The sequence below is a fragment of the Poecilia formosa genome, unplaced genomic scaffold (assembly GCF_000485575.1).
Source record: "Poecilia formosa unplaced genomic scaffold, Poecilia_formosa-5.1.2 Scaffold881, whole genome shotgun sequence".
Classification (NCBI taxonomy): Eukaryota; Metazoa; Chordata; class Actinopteri; order Cyprinodontiformes; family Poeciliidae; genus Poecilia; species Poecilia formosa.
In genome coordinates this window covers 28,955-47,445 of record NW_006800820.1, presented here as the reverse complement: position 1 = coordinate 47,445, position 18,491 = coordinate 28,955, and the positions used below count along the sequence as shown (strand labels likewise).

At 36.3% G+C, this 18,491-nt stretch overlaps 2 protein-coding genes across 3 annotated transcripts in view; both read right to left on the bottom strand.

Annotated features, from left to right (window-relative positions):
• The window catches only part of LOC103131957 (GTPase IMAP family member 8-like), a 17,077-nt gene extending 1,181 nt beyond the window's left edge, over positions 1-15,896 (bottom strand). The window contains exons 1-6 of one of the 2 annotated variants that reach the window (XM_016667038.1): positions 15,214-15,896; positions 13,448-14,164; positions 13,327-13,349; positions 10,618-10,728; positions 9,845-10,517; positions 8,822-9,739 (exon numbers count right to left, since the gene is read on the bottom strand). In XM_016667038.1, coding sequence (XP_016522524.1) covers positions 9,555-9,739; positions 9,845-10,517; positions 10,618-10,728; positions 13,327-13,349; positions 13,448-14,164; positions 15,214-15,295 — 1,791 coding nt within the window. In that variant the 5' untranslated portion in view covers positions 15,296-15,896 and the 3' untranslated portion in view covers positions 8,822-9,554. Of the gene's footprint in view, positions 1-8,821; positions 9,740-9,844; positions 10,518-10,617; positions 10,729-12,823; positions 13,116-13,215; positions 13,350-13,447; positions 14,165-15,213 lie in introns of those variants that run through there. The other variant, XM_016667039.1, reaches the window with a different exon arrangement.
• LOC103131954 (GTPase IMAP family member 8-like) overlaps positions 1-18,491 on the bottom strand; it is a 41,741-nt gene that overhangs the window by 9,532 nt on the left and 13,718 nt on the right. Inside the window, exon 2 of the mRNA XM_016667037.1 lies at positions 17,617-17,705. Within this exon, the coding sequence (XP_016522523.1) occupies positions 17,617-17,647 (31 nt within the window). The 5' untranslated portion in view covers positions 17,648-17,705. The remainder of the gene's footprint in view (positions 1-17,616; positions 17,706-18,491) is intronic.

The window sequence follows — 18,491 nt, the reverse complement described above, 5'->3', positions numbered from 1 at the left end:
GTTTCAACAACTGAGACTTTTACTCCATCTAAGTTTCTTTCATGTTTCACACACGTTGAAGTTTCTCTCTGATCTTCTTTGTTCTGAAATTATATAAAGCAAACACACAAAATTTATTCTTGAGGCACAATAAAAAAAAATTGAAAAGGTCTGTAATTAATTTATTGCAAATTTTTGCATTTTTGTATAAAAGTCATATAGTCAAAATAAGCAACATTTCAGATAAAAAAAAAAAACCTTTTGCTGCTAAGTGGACTAAACAGACATTATATCCAGCATTTATCATTTTTAATATGATTTGTCATTCAACCATAAGATTGATACAAAGTACAGTGCTATTATACCAAGTGTTTCAGGAACCCCTGATTATTCCTGTAATTTGTTTAAAAAAATAATTCTTTAAATTTTTATGCTGACATAAAAATTTGTCAGCATAAAAATAGCTAACTGCTATTTAATGCTAAATAGCAGTTAGCATTAGCCTCCATGGAAACTAATCAGATGAAAACTTTAAGTGTGTTACCCATTACAGGCAAGATCGTATTTGTTCACAACTTTCCCACAGAAACCCAAACCCTCAGGACTTTTGTGTTTGCTGCAACATGTTTTGCAGATGTTATTGTAGGCTTTAATCACTTTGGAGATGGGCTCACTTATCTTCTACAACTGATACAAAACAATTGTCTTTTTTAGCTTCCCATCCGATAATTTTTTGAAGCTAAAATTAACACCCAATGAGAAAACAAGAATGACTTTGTCATGTCCATCATTGTGGTTTCCAGTGCATCACTTTTAAAGATGTATAGGAAGAAACACAAAACAAAGATCCCAGCTTGAGACTTTTATGGAAGTCTGTTACCACTGAAAGAAATCTCATAGTTTTATAACTTACCTACCTCATAAGAGGTACAGAGTCATAGAACAGAGTCAACAAATGTATCAAATGCCATTGTTACACATCAGAATGCTGATTAATGTTTAATTTATGTTTCAAAAAACAACTCTAAACAGATGGGTTTTTAGTCTAATTTTAAAAGTACTCGGTGTTTCGGCTGTTTTGCAGTTTTCTGGAAGTTTGTTCCAGATTTGTGGTGCATAGACGCTGAATGCTGCTTCTCCAGATTTGGTTCTGGTTCTGGGGATGCAGAGCAGGTCAGAACCAGAAGACCTGAGTTGTCTGGAAGGTTGATTCAGAAACAGCAGATCTTTAATGTATAGTGACGCTAAGTTCAGTGATTTATAAACTAACAGCAGTATTTTAAAATCTATTCTCACTAGCCAGTGTAAGGACCTGGGGTGATGAGCTCTAGTGGAGAACATGAGCATATATAGACTGTGTCAAATGTTTTTGCATGCATGTTGTGTTACCTTTTTCAACCAAGCTCTCTCAAAGTTTATATTGAAGCTCTTGTTGAAAAGAACCAGATTTCCAGCTTTACTTTTTCCAGAGCATTTGTGGCCAATAAGAACAATATTGATTTCAGTGACTTGGTGTATCTCGTCTGTAAAACAAACAAAAATTACAGTAATGGTTTAAATACTAAAACATACATATTTTATGACTTTATCATAAAACGTGTTTTATTTATTGCCTACCTTCAATCATCTCTTTCAGGACTCTTGTCTTTCTCTCATTGATCGTCTTCAACCTTCTGGCCATCTTGTCTCCAGTCTCTCTCTTGGTTTCTAGCTCTGCTTCTTGGTCCAGCTCCACTTCATAGTAAGGATCTTCATTTCCTGCACACATCTCTTCAATCTTCTCCAGTAGTTCCTTTACCTGAGTCTTATCACTGTGGTCCTTGTTGTTCAGGACATGATACCTGTTCTCACACTTGTTCACTATCCACTGCAGACCTTCATCACTCTCTATTCGCTCCTCTACAGTCTTCACTCCTAACCAGTCTCCATAGGTGAACAGAACAAGTGTGTGTTTCCAGATTTCTTCTCTAAACAGACTCATGTGTTGATGAGCAGATCTCAGATATGATTCATCAATGTTCATCATAACAGGAATAACCAGCAGCACAGCATGTGGTCCTGGAGGACACAGATTCACACTGTTCTCTATTTCCAGTTTATCCATCTGATCTAATATAAAAGAAGTCACAACATGGTTATAACAAGCTCTGTCTTCAGATAATCCACTGGTTTTTGAGATCAAGAATTTGTGAGTTATAAAATAAAAAACTAATTATCTCAATTGACTGGGTCTGCTATTTATAAAAGATCTACACAATGTCTACAATCATGCAAAATAGCCAAAACTGTTTGATTAAAAAAAGCAGAAAAATGTGTAATAGCTTTGAAATTTAAAAAGGCATGATGTAATTAATTTTATCTATCATAAGAAATCCGACTAAACCTAAACTGACCAGCATAATTTATAGAAAAACAAATTCTAAAATAGTATCAGATCTGTGCATAATAATATGTTGCATAATAATGTAGGCACTGCAACTCGTGTACTTTTAAAATGACTAAAAATAAGACTCAGATATAGTTTGTTGTCTTGTTCTCTCCTGTTCATAAAGTTCAAATGACATTTTTAAAAAGTCTTCTGCCTTAACAAGAGCTTCTGCGTTGAATCTTTTTGGTGTTTAAGAACATGTTCAGAGGGACTTTCTTGTTTTCAGAGAAAGAAATATTTGGTTGATTTGCTGCTATTAGGGAACTTTCATCAGTCTTGTCCATAAAAGTGTTTGAGGAACAAATGCTGCCGATCCCAGAGCTGATCTCTGACTCTCTGCCTCCGTTATTCAGCCATTCAGTTACTTGGTCATGTCCTCGTCGTCTCTGTTCCTCTGAAATGCTCCCATATTCTGAGGCAACATCTCCACTCACTGAAACAGACATTGATGAGTTATTCAAGAGAACAATGCATGTAAAAGACTGTAAACTAAATATTAATTCATTATTATATAAAACTTACTGTCAGGAATGATATCATCATCTTTGCTCCATGCTGTTCTCACATGAGGTTCTGTTGGTTCTTCTGGTTCCTTTGCTAAAGCTTTCATCACTCTCTCTATCAGCTCCTGTTCTCTCCTTTTCCATTCTTGTTCTGTAAGTGTCTGTTGTTTTGGTGGCTGAAGGAAACTGGTAAATTTCTCTTTTCTGTCTTCAACTGAGAAGCATCCTCTGTTTTGTGTTACCATATTAATACTTTTTTGGAACAGTTCTTTGACTTGAACAGGATAATCAGAAACATAGCCTTTTAGAACATGGTATCTGTTCCCACATTTCTCCAGAAGCTCCTGGAGCTCCTTTCCCTCTCTGACNCTGTGGTCCTTGTTGTTCAGGACATGATACCTGTTCTCACACTTGTTCACTATCCACTGCAGACCTTCATCACTCTCTATACGCTCCTCTACAGTCTTCAGTCCTAACCAGTCTCCAAATGTAAACAGAACAAGTGTGTGTCTCCAGATTTCTTCCCTAAAAAGACTCATATGTTCCTGAACAGATGTCAGATATAATGAATTCATGATAGTTATCAGATCAATAACCAGCAGCACAGCATGTGGTCCTGGAGGACACAGATTCACACTGTTCTCTATTTCCAGTTTATCCATCTCACTGGTTTCCTGAAGGGTGTTGATGTAAAACCAACCAGGAGAATCGACCACTGTGAGCCGCCTTCCTTCAACCAAACCATGACTGATTTCACTGTGAGTTGTTCTCCTACTACTTTTAGTAACACCAAAGGCATTTTTCCTTAGGATGGTGTTTCCTGTTGAGCTTTTCCCAGCACATGATGATCCAATCATCACTCTTCTTAAATGGTCTGGAGGGACTTTTCCATCTAAACAGAGAAACCAAGAAATTATGTAGTTTCCTCAATTTAAAACAAGTTGGCAAACTCAGGTTTATTGAGATCAGGGTCGACGACACAGAAAATAAAGTTACCCAGGAGTTGCAAAGCTGAAATAAATTGAAATTACTGGTGGCCAAACAAATAGTCAGGTGGTGAATCTGTTGCATGACCTGCATGATCAATGTCATTTTAAGTGACTGTTGTATCTTCTTTTTACTTTACAGCTCCCCGTGAACTGTTAAAAGATTTTGCGAAAGAAAATGAACTTATGTTTTCTTGTGGGACTGGTTTGTCTAGTTCTATGTTGGCTTTCTGTTTCTGAATACTTTCTCTGGAAACAAACTCAATCTTCTGGTTGTGTTTTACCAGAAGCCATGTAGTAGTATAATTAAATCGTTTTTTTTTTTATCTTAGTCTTATTGGAGGTTTGTTTTCTTCTAAAAATAGTAAAACATTCTCTGAAATGACAACACATCGCTTTGGGCCCATCTTTGCCTAAAGCTGCACCAATCTGCTGTATCAGGTTGGTGCAGATAGTTTTGTTACAGTATTTACTGTGTTCTTTTCATAGCAGGTCTCGTATCCCCATATGCCCACACACAAATCTCACAATAAAAGCAGTGCAACAGTATTTGTAACAATTTAAATGCACCTTAAGCATAAGATAAAACATAAAACCACAACAAATTAAAACCAAAATATTTTAACTTCTGGAAACAAATATTAATGTCTTCTAATCACTTCAGTGACACATTTTCAAAAAGTGAAAATTCAACAAAATTTTACAAAGGGTTACAGGTGATGTTCTCACAGAAGATGTGAATCCTGAAATATTATTTCCTATAACATGGAGAACTGTGACTTATTTTTTTTTAAATAGAAGCTTGTAACCCACCTGAAATCAGTTTATTGAGTTTGTTTCTTTGTTTCTGGACTTGATCAAACCTTTTTGAGGCTCTTTCAGTCAAATCTCTCATTTCTTTTCTCAGAGTTTCTCCTTGACTTCTGTCAACAGAACAGTGTCTGAATCCATTGTTTGTAATCAGGGTCTCAATTTTCTCTAAAAGCTTCTTGACTTGATCTCTGTCTTCTCCGTTACTGATGTTGAGAAAATGTTTTCTGTTTCCACATTGTTGAAGAATCCACTGCAGGACTGGATTTCTTCTGATTTTAGATTCTTTTTCATCACTACATGGAGCGACTGCAGTGAACAACACGATGGTGTGACTGAAAACATCCACATTAAAAAGCTCGAAGTGCTGCTTTAGAGATGCTTTGACACGCTGAGAGAAATGTAAACTGATAGGAATGACCAGAAGAAAGACATGAGGTCCTGGGGGACACAGATGGACACTGTTCTGGATTTCTATCTGATCCAATTTTGGAGTCTCTTCTCTTGAATCACCCCACCTCCATCCTGGAGTATCAACCACTGTGACTTGTCTGCTGAACACTTCCTGCTGCCTCGCTTCACTCTGAGCTGTTTTTCTGCTGGTGTCAAAAACATTTTGATCCAGAATGAAGTTTCCAGTTGAACTTTTACCACTGGGACTTCCATCTGATCTCCTTCCTCCTATCAACACAATCCTCAACTCTGTAGCAGGGTGGAATTGTGCTGTAAGGAGAGTTGAGACATTATTGAAATACAGTTTACAAATGTTTTTTGTGTAAGCCATCTCAGAATATAAAATCTTTTTGTAATGCACATTTCCATAGGAATAATGTAAATCACTTTACAAAATTAACATCCCAACATAATAAATCTAGAAAAGCAGAGGGAGCCATTTTGTCCTACTCCCATCTGCAATGTAAAGTCAAAAGTCTATGAATTCAACATATTTAGCCAGTAAGACAACAGTTGAAAAAAGTGGAATCCAAGATGAGAAAAAAGTCTGAGGAAGAGTTTTATAAAAAAATCACTAACCTGGGCTGGATATAACTCCTGAAGCAGAAATTTCTTCAGCTTCACACTGTTGATGTTTCTGCTTGTTGTTTATTCTCACTAAACTTGTTCCTAAATGAAAGCAAATTGCAGAGATGATTGTTGTGATTGTTGTTGGTTGGTAAAGTCAAACATGGCCAGAAACTGACATCTGCTGGACGACAAGGACAACTGCAGGTCTGTTGTGGTTTTCAGAATTAAAGAAATTCCACTAAAACTGCTGAGATTAGAAAAATTTTACAAATAGATTTATAAATGAAAACTGAATAAAATTTGCCAAGTCCAAAGCACAATCAAGATTTATGCATTTTCAAGCATTTGCTTTGTCTTATAAGATCTCAACTCATAATTAGGAGACAGCAAAAAAAATGAAGGTGCTCAAATTATAGCAAAATTTAATACTTATTTTCAAGGAATTAATTATCTAAAATATATAATCTGTTTACAATATTGTAGCTGCTTCTTCTCTACTCTCTGAAACACTGACAGAGTCTATATCATTTGGACAGATATGTCAGTTTGCTGCTTTAAGTTGTTAAATCAGTCGAGTTTACACATTTAAAATGTTCATTTAGGATTTATTAGAACTTCACTGCAGCATAAATTAAATTTTAGACTCTGGACCATTACTGCTGATAGACCCTGTTAAAAAATCTGTTAAGTGATGGCAGCTCTGCTTCATGTTTTAAATCATTTCACATTATACAGTCTCTCAGTCCAAAGGAAAGCTGTGACATCTTCTAAAGGNTCACACTTGTTCACTATCCACTGCAGACCTTCATCACTCTCTATTCGCTCCTCTACAGTCTTCACTCCTAACCAGTCTCCATAGGTGAACAGAACCAGTGTGTGTTTCCAGATTTCTTCTCTAAACAGACTCATGTGATCCTGGACAGATCTCAGATATGATTCATCAGTGTTGATCATTACAGGAACAACCAGCAGCACAGCATGTGGTCCTGGAGGACACAGATTCACACTGTTCTCTATTTCCAGTTTATCCATCTCACTGGTTTCCTGAAGGGTGTTGAAGCAGAACCAACCAGGAGAATCGACCACTGTGAGCCGCCTTCCTTCAACCAAACCATGGCTGATTTCACTGTGGGTTGTTCTTCTGTTACCCTTTTTATCAACATTAAATATATTTTTTTCAAGAACGTTGTTTCCTGTTGAGCTTTTACCAGCAAATGATCCTCCAATCATCACTATTTTTAAATGGTCTGGAGGGACTTTTCCATCTAATCCAACAAAACAGAAAAAACAAATTATTTAGTTTACTCAATTTAAAAATGTGTAACTCAGTTTTACTTACAGCCATGTTGATTACACAGAAAAAAAGAAACAGCTGCAAAGTTTTTAGTGGTTAAAAGAGAAAGGTTAAAGTACACAAAAGGTAAATCTATTGCATGAATTGTGTGATTTAGATAATCTTATGTAACTTTTGTGTCTTATTTTACTTTAGAGGTGCCAGTGAAGGGTTAAAAGATTTAGTAAAAGAAAGCAAAAGTGATTGTTTTTACACTTTGTCTAATTTCTCCAGCTCTATGTTGCTTTTCTGTTTCTGAAGCCTTTTCCTGAAAATAATCATAAAATTTTGTTTGTTTTACCAAGAAACAATAAAACTGCTTTGCGTCTTAAATCTCCAGTTTAAGACGCACGACTTTAAATCTGATTTAAAGTTTCTTTTCTTCAAGTGATTCTCAAACATTTTCCAAAAGATAAACTTCAATAATGTTATGCTGAGTGTAACATGTAATGTGCTCAGAATATGTGAATGGTTATTGAATCTAACTGAATCTATTATTATTGCTTATAATAATATTCTAATAATGTCTACTACAGACATAATAATAATTATTAATAACAGTATTATTATTAATCTATCATTATTGATGACTGAATCTAAATTAAGCTATGACAACATTTAATTTTCCTTTGGGATTAATAAAGTATTTTTGAATTTAAATTGAAAATACTGAATTTGATTATTTACTTCCTTCAACATGAGCACAGGTGGAGGTTCTAGATCAGGGGTGTCAAACGTACGGCCCGCGGGCCGGAATCGGCCCGCCGAACGATTTAGTCCAGCCCGGGGGCTAAATGCATTTTCATTATTCATGAAAAAACATATACTTCGTTTAATTGAAAATCTGCAGTTCCTATACTGTCCACGGGGGGCGCTGTGTTTTATTCAGAGCACACAACATACTGCAGCGGAACTAACAGCAGATGGCAGCACTGAGCTTCAGGTTCTGTAAACAAGTTGGATTCTATGCTTTACCAGCTTTTTATTTTGGCCCTGGCAACCTCATATTTCTCGTGCATGCTAACATACATACATGTTATGTATGCAGGTTTTTCTATATGTATGCANTTTTTTTTTCCTCCGCTGATTGCCTACGCATTCATTCTTCTACGCCTGCCTGCTCACTAATGGCAGTGGCAGGTGTTCTCCCAGGTGCCTGAACAGAATGGTCTGGGCTGAGCCTTTAAAAGCCCTGGCATCAGCACATCGGCAGAACACCCCCCCCCTCCTCCCCCCCACCCAACAAAACTTTTCTAAGGTTTCTTTCTCGAAAAACTAAAAAAAACTAAGACCGCCCCCGACCAGAAAAGGGAACAGTCATGTGGCCCTCGCAGGAAAAAGTTTGGGGACCCCTGCTCTACAGTCTTCACTGATTTCCAGTCTCCATAGCTAAACAGAGCAAGTGTGTTTCCAGATTTCTTCTCTAAATAGAATCATGTGTTACTGGACAGATCTCAGACATGACTCATCAATGTTGATTTTCACAGGAATAATAATTCTGTGACTTAGGGCCATCCACTGTAACTATAACTAGGGTTTCTCTGTCAGCTGGAATAGTCTGGTTTGAACTGCTGGAGTAAAAAGAAAGTCAGAAATCACATCTGAAAATAGTCTGAAACAAAATCGGGGATGTTGTTTCACCCAAGATAGCCCAGCTAAATGAATATGTTTTAATACCCTGAAGGGATTTTGGTCACTGTTGCATTTCAGTTTTAAGAAATTATAGTGAACCAAAACTGATTCTTCATATCATATATTTTATTTACATACTTATGTTATCATTGATTACACAAATAAGGAGTGATTTACAATCAGGAAATTTTAAAGCTTGAAAATCTAAACTTGATCAATTCTTTAGCAGATGGAAACATCTTCTCAAAAGCTAATCTTAGAATTAACTCTAATGATCAAAAACTGAGGTCAAATGAACCTTTTAAAATTAGCATTTCAAGGTTTCCGCAGCACACTTGCATAAGGTTATTTTTTAGATGCATCTTCTAGTTGATTAAAAAAGTCCAATGGAAGGTACAAAACATAAAAGCAAGATACAGGATATAGTTTGTCCATTAATAGATAAGTAATACTTTTATGTTTTATTTTATCATAAACAAATAAACAGATGTTATTACTGATGCATTTTCTCTTGAATGCAGCTCAATCAACTATACATTACATTTACTCTCCAGCATTGGTTTAATAAAAAAAATTACCTTTATGAGTATTAGGTAATGTACAAGAAAATAGGATGAAAGCTATATCAGGATTATGAAAAATATTTTAAATATGTCAGTGTTATTTTTTATTGGATTTTATGAAGTATTATATCAGGAAAGAACATAAAAACTTTTCTGGATATTACTCTTCAAGTGACGTTATGTCTATTTTTTTTTGTTGATTAGCTAAAATAACAGGATTTAAATATTAAAGTTTTGTTTTAGAAGTTCATAAGATAAGTTTGTACTTTGTTCTTTTCCTAAATTTCCAAGTTTGCTTTAATCGTTTTCAGAACTTTCATCAACGTTTTCCAAACATATAGTTGAGGCAAAAATGCTGCCGATCCCGGAGCTGATCGCAGACAGTTTGACTCTGTTATTCAGCCATTCAGCTACTTGGTCATGTCCTCGTCGCCTCCTGTACTCTGAAATGCTCCCATATTCTGAGGCAACATCTCCACTCACTGAAACAGAAATTAAAGTGTTATTTAAGAGAAAAATACATATAATTAAGACAAAGCATGTAAGGAAGACTGTAAATCATTAAATCATTATAATATAAAACTTACTGTCAGGAATGACAAATTCATCTTTGCTCTTTGCTGTTCTCACATGAGTTGCTGTTGGTTCTTCTGGTTCCTTTGATAAAGCTTTCATCATTCGCTCTATCAGCTCCTGTTCTCTCCTTTTCCATTCTTCTTCTAACTGTTTTGCTTGCCAAGGTGGAATCTGAGGTTTCTTTTCTTCAGCTTTAATTGTGAAGCAACCTCTGTTTTGCTTCACAATATCAAAACATTTTTGGAACATGTCTTTGATAGGAACAGGGTCTTGAGAATGATAAGGGTTTATAACATGGTATCTGTTCCCACATTTCTCCAGAAGCTCCTGGAGCTCCTTTCCCTCTCTGACGATGTAATTCTCTACAGGGTCGTCATTGATCCAGTCTCCCCTGGTAAACAGAACCATGCAGTGTCTCCACACTCTCTCTGTTAATGGCTTCATGATCTCCAGCAGAGCTTTGAGATCTTTCTCTGTGAAAGATCTGATGATGGGAACAAGCAGGAGAAAAACATGAGGTCCAGGAGAACACATGGAGACACTGTGGAGAACTTCATCTTTGATCCAGTCAGGTGGTGTTGGGTCTGAGAACCAGCCTGGAGTTTCAACAACTGAGACTTTTACTCCATCAAAGTTTCCTTCATGTTTCACACATGGTGAAGTTTCTATATGATCTTGACAGGTCTGAAATCATAAAAAACAAAATTAATAAACCTGCTTTACTAACTGAACACCTATATTTGTCTGTATGACGTGTTGTTGCTTAGTTTGAATGTTGTGTTACCTTTTTTAACCAAGCTCTGAGAGAAGTTATATTAAATTGATCCTTGAACAAGATCAAGTTTCCAGCTAGACTTTTCCCTGAACATTTCTGGCCCACAAGAACAATCTTGATGTCANCAAGGCCGCTGTCCTGCAGTTTATAGATGTGCCACAGGTACAAAACACTGGAATGAAATAGTTTAATTACCTCCTTCTTGTGTAGATAAATTCTCCAGAGCCTTAATGACCTAATTATTGTATTAATGTGTGGTGCAGCAGAGGCACATGTAAAGGTTGCAGGGCAGTGGCCCTCCAGGACTGGAGTTTGACACCTGTGATCTACAAGGTAAGCAGCACTGTAGCTTATTATTATAAATAAAGAAACTTGTAACCTACCTTCAATCTGTAGCTTCAGTTTCTTTTTTTGTTTCTGGACTTGATCAAACCTTTTTGAGGCTCTTTCAGTCAAATCTCTCATTTCTTTTCTCAGAGTTTCTCCTTGACTTCTGTCAACAGAACAGTGTCTGAATCCATTGTTTGTAATCAGGGTCTCAATTTTCCTTAAAAGCTTCTTGACTTGATCTCTATCTTCTCTGTTACTGATGTTGAGAAAATGTTTTCTGTCTCCACATTGTTGAAGAATCCACTGCAGGACTGAACTTGTTCTTATTCTGGACTCAATCTCTTCATCACTACATGGAGCGACTGCAGTGAACAACACGATGGTGTGACTGAAAACATCTGTATTAAAAAGCTCCAAGTGCTGCTTTAGTGATGCTTTGACTCGTTGAGATAAATATAAATCAACAGGAATGACCAGCAGAAAGACATGAGGTCCTGGGGGACACAGATGGACACTGTTCTGGATTTCTATCTGATCCAGTTTTGAGGTGTTTTCTCTAGACCAATACCACCACCATCCTGGAGTATCAACCACTGTGACTTGTCTGCTGAACACTTCCTGCTGCCTCGCTTCACTCTGAGCTGTTCTTCTGCTGGTGTTGAAAACATTTTGACCCAGGATGAAGTTTCCAGCTGAACTTTTACTACTGGGAAGGTCATTATATCTTCCTCCAATCAAGACAATCCTCAACTCTGTATCAGGATGGCTTTGTGCTGTAAGGAGAAATATTGAGTTAGAACCCAGATTGCACACAATGTTAAATCAATGTTGAATTATAGTCAGAATGATTAATTTTTGGTTGAAGTCAACAACTGATGGACCAACCATCAAACAACCATCCAATTGAATCTGTGTCATTGAATCAATGTTGTGTTGTGGTTGAAATCTAATGAATGAAATGCCGATGTCTGATCAATGTCAGCTGTTTTGCCACACACCTTCCCCTCTTCTCCTCTGGACCTCTGGGTGAGAGCGTTTTGTTACTGAGCGGGGGTTCTCACATTTTTAATGACAGTGGAGAGGATAGTGGGTGGTGATTCTTTTCTGTATATTTTCTTACATTTTCATTCATAAAAAATCTTACTGAATGTTTGTGTGTGATATATTGACACACAAATATCTACAACTTACTACAAGGAGTGGAGCGGTCCACCCCCACAATTTACATGAGTGGGATGTCCCAATCACACAGCCACTTTGCTGTTGGCTTGTTGGCAAAAGATGCTAATAGCCTAGTCAACTAACATTAAGATAAATATGAATGAATATTCATTAGTGTGTCCTTATTAATTTAACAGTGAGTGCACAGGGGGAACTGTACGGTTTGTATTTGTTCTCAGACCTGTAACCAGTACACTGTTTAATATTNTTAAGAGAAAAATACATATAATTAAGACAAAGCATGTAAGGAAGACTGTAAATCATTAAATCATTATAATATAAAACTTACTGTCAGGATTGCGATCTTTGCTCTTTGCTGTTCTCACATGAGTTGCTGTTGGTTCTTCTGGTTCCTTTGATAAAGCTTTCATCATTCGCTCTATCAGCTCCTGTTCTCTCCTTTTCCATTCTTCTTCTAACTGTTTTGCTTGCCAATGTGGAATCTGAGGTTTCTTTTCTTCAGCTTTAATTGTGAAGCAACCTCTGTTTTGCTTCACAATATCAAAACATTTTTGGAACATGTCTTTGATAGGAACAGGGTCTTGAGAATGATAAGGGTTTATAACATGGTATCTGTTCCCACATTTCTCCAGAAGCTCCTGGAGCTCCTTTCCCTCTCTGACGATGTAATTCTCTACAGGGTCGTCATTGATCCAGTCTCCCCTGGTAAACAGAACCATGCAGTGTCTCCACACTCTCTCTGTTAATGGCTTCATGATCTCCAGCAGAGCTTTGAGATCTTTCTCTGTGAAAGATCTGATGATGGGAACAAGCAGGAGAAAAACATGAGGTCCAGGAGAACACATGGAGACACTGTGGAGAACTTCATCTTTGATCCAGTCAGGTGGTGTTGGGTCTGAGAACCAGCCTGGAGTTTCAACAACTGAGACTTTTACTCCATCAAAGTTTCCTTCATGTTTCACACATGGTGAAGTTTCTATATGATCTTGACAGGTCTGAAATCATAAAAAACAAAATTAATAAACCTGCTTTACTAACTGAACACCTATATTTGTCTGTATGACGTGTTGTTGCTTAGTTTGAATGTTGTGTTACCTTTTTTAACCAAGCTCTGAGAGAAGTTATATTAAATTGATCCTTGAACAAGATCAAGTTTCCAGCTAGACTTTTCCCTGAACATTTCTGGCCCACAAGAACAATCTTGATGTCAGAGACTGAACTTCTCTGACCTGTAAAAGAAAACAAAAACAAAAAATACACTAATATTTTTAATCTTAAAAATAATGTGGCATTATTATATTAGAAATATATTCTATTTATTACCTACCTTCAATCAGCTCTTTCAGGACTCTTGACTTTCTCTCATTGATCGTCTTCAACCTCTTGGCCATCTTGTCTCCAGTCTCTCTCTTGGTTTCTAGCTCTGCTGCTCGGTCCAGCTCCACTTCATAGTAAGGATCTTCATTTCCTGCCCACATCTCTTCAATCTTCTCCAGTAGTTCCTTTACCTGAGTCTTTTCTCTGTGGTCCTTGTTGTTCAGGACATGATACCTGTTCTCACACTTGTTCACTATCCACTGCAGACCTTCATCACTCTCTATTCGCTCCTCTACAGTCTTCACTCCTAAACAGTCTCCATAGGTAAACAGAACAAGTGTGTGTTTCCAGATTTCTTCTCTAAACAGACTCATGTGTTCCTGAACAGATCTCAGATATAATTCATCAATGTTGACGTCCACAGAAATAACCAGCAGCACAGCATGTGGTCCTGGAGGACACAGATTCACACTGTTCTCTATTTCCAGTTTATCCATTTCATTGGTTTCCTGAAGGGTGTTGATGTAGTACCATCCAGGAGAATCGACCACTGTGAGCCTCCTTCCTTCAACCACACCATGGCTGATTTCACTGTGAGTTGTTCTTCCAATAGATTTAGGAACGCCAAATACATTTTTTCCTAGTATGGTGTTTCCTGTTGAGCTCTTGCCAGCCAGTAATCCTCCAATCATCACTATTCTCAAATGGTTTGGAGGGACTTTTCCACCTAAACCAACAAAATAGAAAAAAAAAAAATCAGTTTCCTCAATCTAAAAAAGTTTGCTAATTGGCTTTATTTAGAGCATGGTAGATCACACAGGAAATAAATGAATCAAACAGGTATTTTTCGCAAAAAAATACTGAGGTGATGAATTGTGTGATTTAGATTATTTTAAGAAACTTGTTTCTTCCCTTACAGCTTCCACTGAATTGTTAAAAGATTTCAGAAAAGAAGCAGTCAATATATTTTTTTTCTTTTATATAATACTTGTTGCACAAATCTGCTCATGGGTGCAGATGTGGGTTCATAAACATGTGTGCCACTCTGCAGCACTTCTCAGCAGATGGAAGAAATCTGGTCCAATCAGCAACACACTGAACTCAGATACTATAAGGAATCCAAAAGAGCTGCTAAAGTCCCCAAAGTAGCATTTCAAAGGCAGACTGATCAAATTCATGGGAAAAGGACTTAGACTTAATAAGGATTACTGGTAAGCCTTTCACTGAAAATGTAGTCTGGCTTTTCTTTTTGTAAGAAATGTAAAATTTATTGAAGGAACAATTTGCATTGCTGGGATTTATAGTTGGGTTCCATTGAATGTATATCTAAAATTCAATTAATGCAAAAATTATGCCATGATAGAAAAACAAATTTCATAATAAAAATAAATAATTCATTTTGTTTAAAATTGTGAATGTCTAAGTCTAAAGTTAATGATGAAATGATAACCAAGATAAATTATTAATTTCAAACTATCTCTAAAATGTATGTTTGATAGTTTTATATGCATTTTGTAGTTTTTTCACCTCTTACCGGTGCAAATAAAATTGAGTGAGTGAAATCCAGAAGTCTCTAGTCCTCCTTTTTCAATGTGGGAAGCCATGAACACTTCACTGTACTTTATGGATAATATACAATATTTGATGTTTAATTTCTTTAAATGATACTCAAACACAAAGTTTTAGCTGTCAAACTCTAGTTGACCTGATGCAATTACCCACAAACAGAATAAGAAATATTGCAGATTATTACAAATAAAGTAACTCCCAACCTACCTTCAATCTGTAGCTTCAGTTTGTTTCTTTGTTTCTGGACTTGATCAAACCTTTTTGAGGCTCTTTCAGTCAAATCTCTCATTTCTTTTCTCAGAGTTTCTCCTTGACTTCTGTCAACAGAACAGTGTCTGAATCCATTGTTTGTAATCAGGGTCTCAATTTTCTCTAAAAGCTTCTTGACTTGATTTCTATCTTCTCTGTTGCTGATGTTGAGAAAATGTTTTCTGTTTCCACATTGTTGAAGAATCCACTGCAGGACTGGACTTCTTCTGATTTTAGATTCTACAGTTTCATCACTACATGGAGCGACTGAAGTGAACAGAACGATGGTGTGACTGAAAACATCTGCATTTAAAAGCTCCAAGTGTTGCTTTAGTGAAGCTTTGACTCGCTGAGAGAAATATAAACTGACAGGAATGACCAGAAGAAAGACATGAGGTCCTGGGGGACACAGATGGACACTGTTCTGGATTTCTATCTGATCCAGTTTTGGAGTGTTTTCTCTTGGCCACCTCCACCACCATCCTGGAGTATCAACCACTGTGACTCGTCTGCTGAACACTTCCTGCTGCCTCGCTTCACTCTGAGCTGTTCTTCTGCTGGTGTTGAAAACATTTTGACCCAGGATGATGTTTCCAGCAGAACTTTTACCAGTGGGACGTCCATCTGATCTTCCTCCAATCAACACAATCCTCAAATCTGTAGCAGGATGGCTTTGCGCTGTAAGGAGAGATATTGAGTTAGAAACACCTACTTTGTTTATACCAGCACTGAATTTCCTTTCTAGGTCAACTGTATTTGGGTGATTCTTTTTTTGCGGCAACATTTCGGCTTCAGGACATTTGAAAAAAAAAAAGTATTAATGTTTTAAGTTTTAAATATTGTGTTACAACACTGACATGTTTAACAATAAGAAATTAATAATGGGCAAGCTCAGGATTGGATAAATTAATAATTGCAGGTGTTTTTTTTCACCATTGTCTCTGACTGTGTTCCACCCTGTTATGAACATTTACATATACACCACAAATAGTTAAACATGTTGTTTGTTTTTATGCAATAGCCAGCCCCGCCTTTATCTCACCACTCATTCGACTGACTACTGACCAGTTCTCTGTCTAACAGGTCCGGAAAGTCCCTGAAACCCGGGTCTTACCCACGAATCGGTTTATAGGAGATATTCTATTCAAACTGGTGGCGGAAAAGACTCGTCTAGCTCTAACTACCTACAAATCCAGAAGTNAGATAAATATGAATGAATATTCATTAGTGTGTCCTTATTAATTTAACAGTGAGTGCACAGGGGGAACTGTACGGTTTGTATTTGTTCTCAGACCTGTAACCAGTACACTGTTTAATATTTCAGTGTGTTTCAGAACTTTTCAAATGTTTATCATCTTTCTAACCAGCACCTTCCTCACTTTTGTTTTTGTGTTTCTCAGCTGCTGCTCTGCAGTTTGACCAAAAGCTGACTCTTGAGGACTGCAGCAAAACTGTCAAGAAGAGGCTTCATTACGCGCCAGAACGAGAGGAAAACATCGCAAGGAATCAAAGTGACGCCAACCAGAGTCAAACTGGGGTTACCATAACTTGTACTGTTTCCCTGGTTCATACAGTACAAAGCTTAACCTCATGGTGGTTGTTCATCCATGGACAATAAGACTGTTGTTCTGACAGTCAAAAAGGAGTCAAATATGTTTAAAGATCTGTCCCTCTTTTCTTAAATAAAATGTTATATCAATCTCATGTTGTCATTTTAACCTTTTGTACATAGTTTTGGTAATATGATGTTGTAAGATACTTTTGAATGAGACATAAACATGACACCCATCATTTGCCAATAGAATAGTGTTTAAAACCAGTGAAGAAACTTTTAGTGGTATGTTATGTTGTAGACCTATCAGAGCTAAAAATGTACATAAGTCCCTTGCTTTCATGCATGTAGATCCACGTTCAGATGATGGTTGAATCAACATTGATATGTCAGTTATGGTTGAAACCCTAACGTTGATTGAACATACAAGTCACCGACCACTTTCAATGTTGTTTCAAAGTCTCTGCCTGACATTGATTCAATGTTGATTCACTAATTTCGTGCTATCTGGGAATCTATGTTAGTACCAGCACAGAATGTACTTTCTAATTCAACTGTATATTCCTATTGAAACACTTTTCTAAAAAAGTGAATATCAATAACATTAACACACACAATTACATTTAAAATAAACCTAAAACACAACTATAAAATGAGAGCGAGACATTTTGTCCAACTTCAATCTCTTGCATAAAGGAAAAGTGTTGGAAATCAACATTTTCAGCCACTAAAACGAAAGTTTGAAAAAAAAAAAAAAAAACTCCAAGATAGACAACATTTATGGAAAGTTTTATGAAAATGTCACAGACCTGAGTTGTAAATATCAGCTGAAGCAGCCATTTCGTTAGATTCACTCTGTCAAGGTTTCTGCTTTTTGTTTGTTCCACAAAACTTGTTCCTAAACAAAAGAGAGCAGAGGTTGATGATGTTGTGCATGATGACTTATTGATAAAGTCAAACATGGTCAAAGATCGCCATCTGCTGGGGGACTAGAATCACTGCATTTTTACTGTGAACCTAAATTGTCAATGTCGCATTATTTTGTATAGCACATTTAAAACAGCAGTTGACAACAAAAATAAAATACAGAGAAATTAAACAAAAACACCTATAATACAATAAATAAAATAAATATTTTACAATAAAATTGAAACTTAAGAAACAAATAGGTTTTTATCAATTAACAGAATTAACCCACTGGGTCAAATAAAAAAAAGGAAAATTAACATTTACTTAGAATAATTTGCACTATCTAATTAAATGGTGAAGCATTACATAGTGATTTTAAATTTTGAAATTTTTGGTCTTCACATGTCAAATGCTTTAATATTCGAAAGTTACTTAAGAGGGATTTTGCCTGTTAATGCAGTTTATCCCGTAATATTAAGGATGTTTACTGCACCTGTATTAGTTTATAATTTACAGTGAATGTAACTCAGTTCCCTTTGAACAAACACTCAAACAATTAGAAACTTTAATTTCAGTTTTTAAGAGCTTGATTCCTGATGTCAGATTTGTTTTTTACATACTTATACTATGTTTGATTACATTTATAAGGAGTGATTTTCAATCAGGAAATTAATGCTTAAAAATGAAAACCTGAAAAAAAAAAAACTCTTAAATTAGAAAAATTCACTCTCAATGCCAGCAGATTAAATAATTGTAGCTCTAAATCTAATCTCAG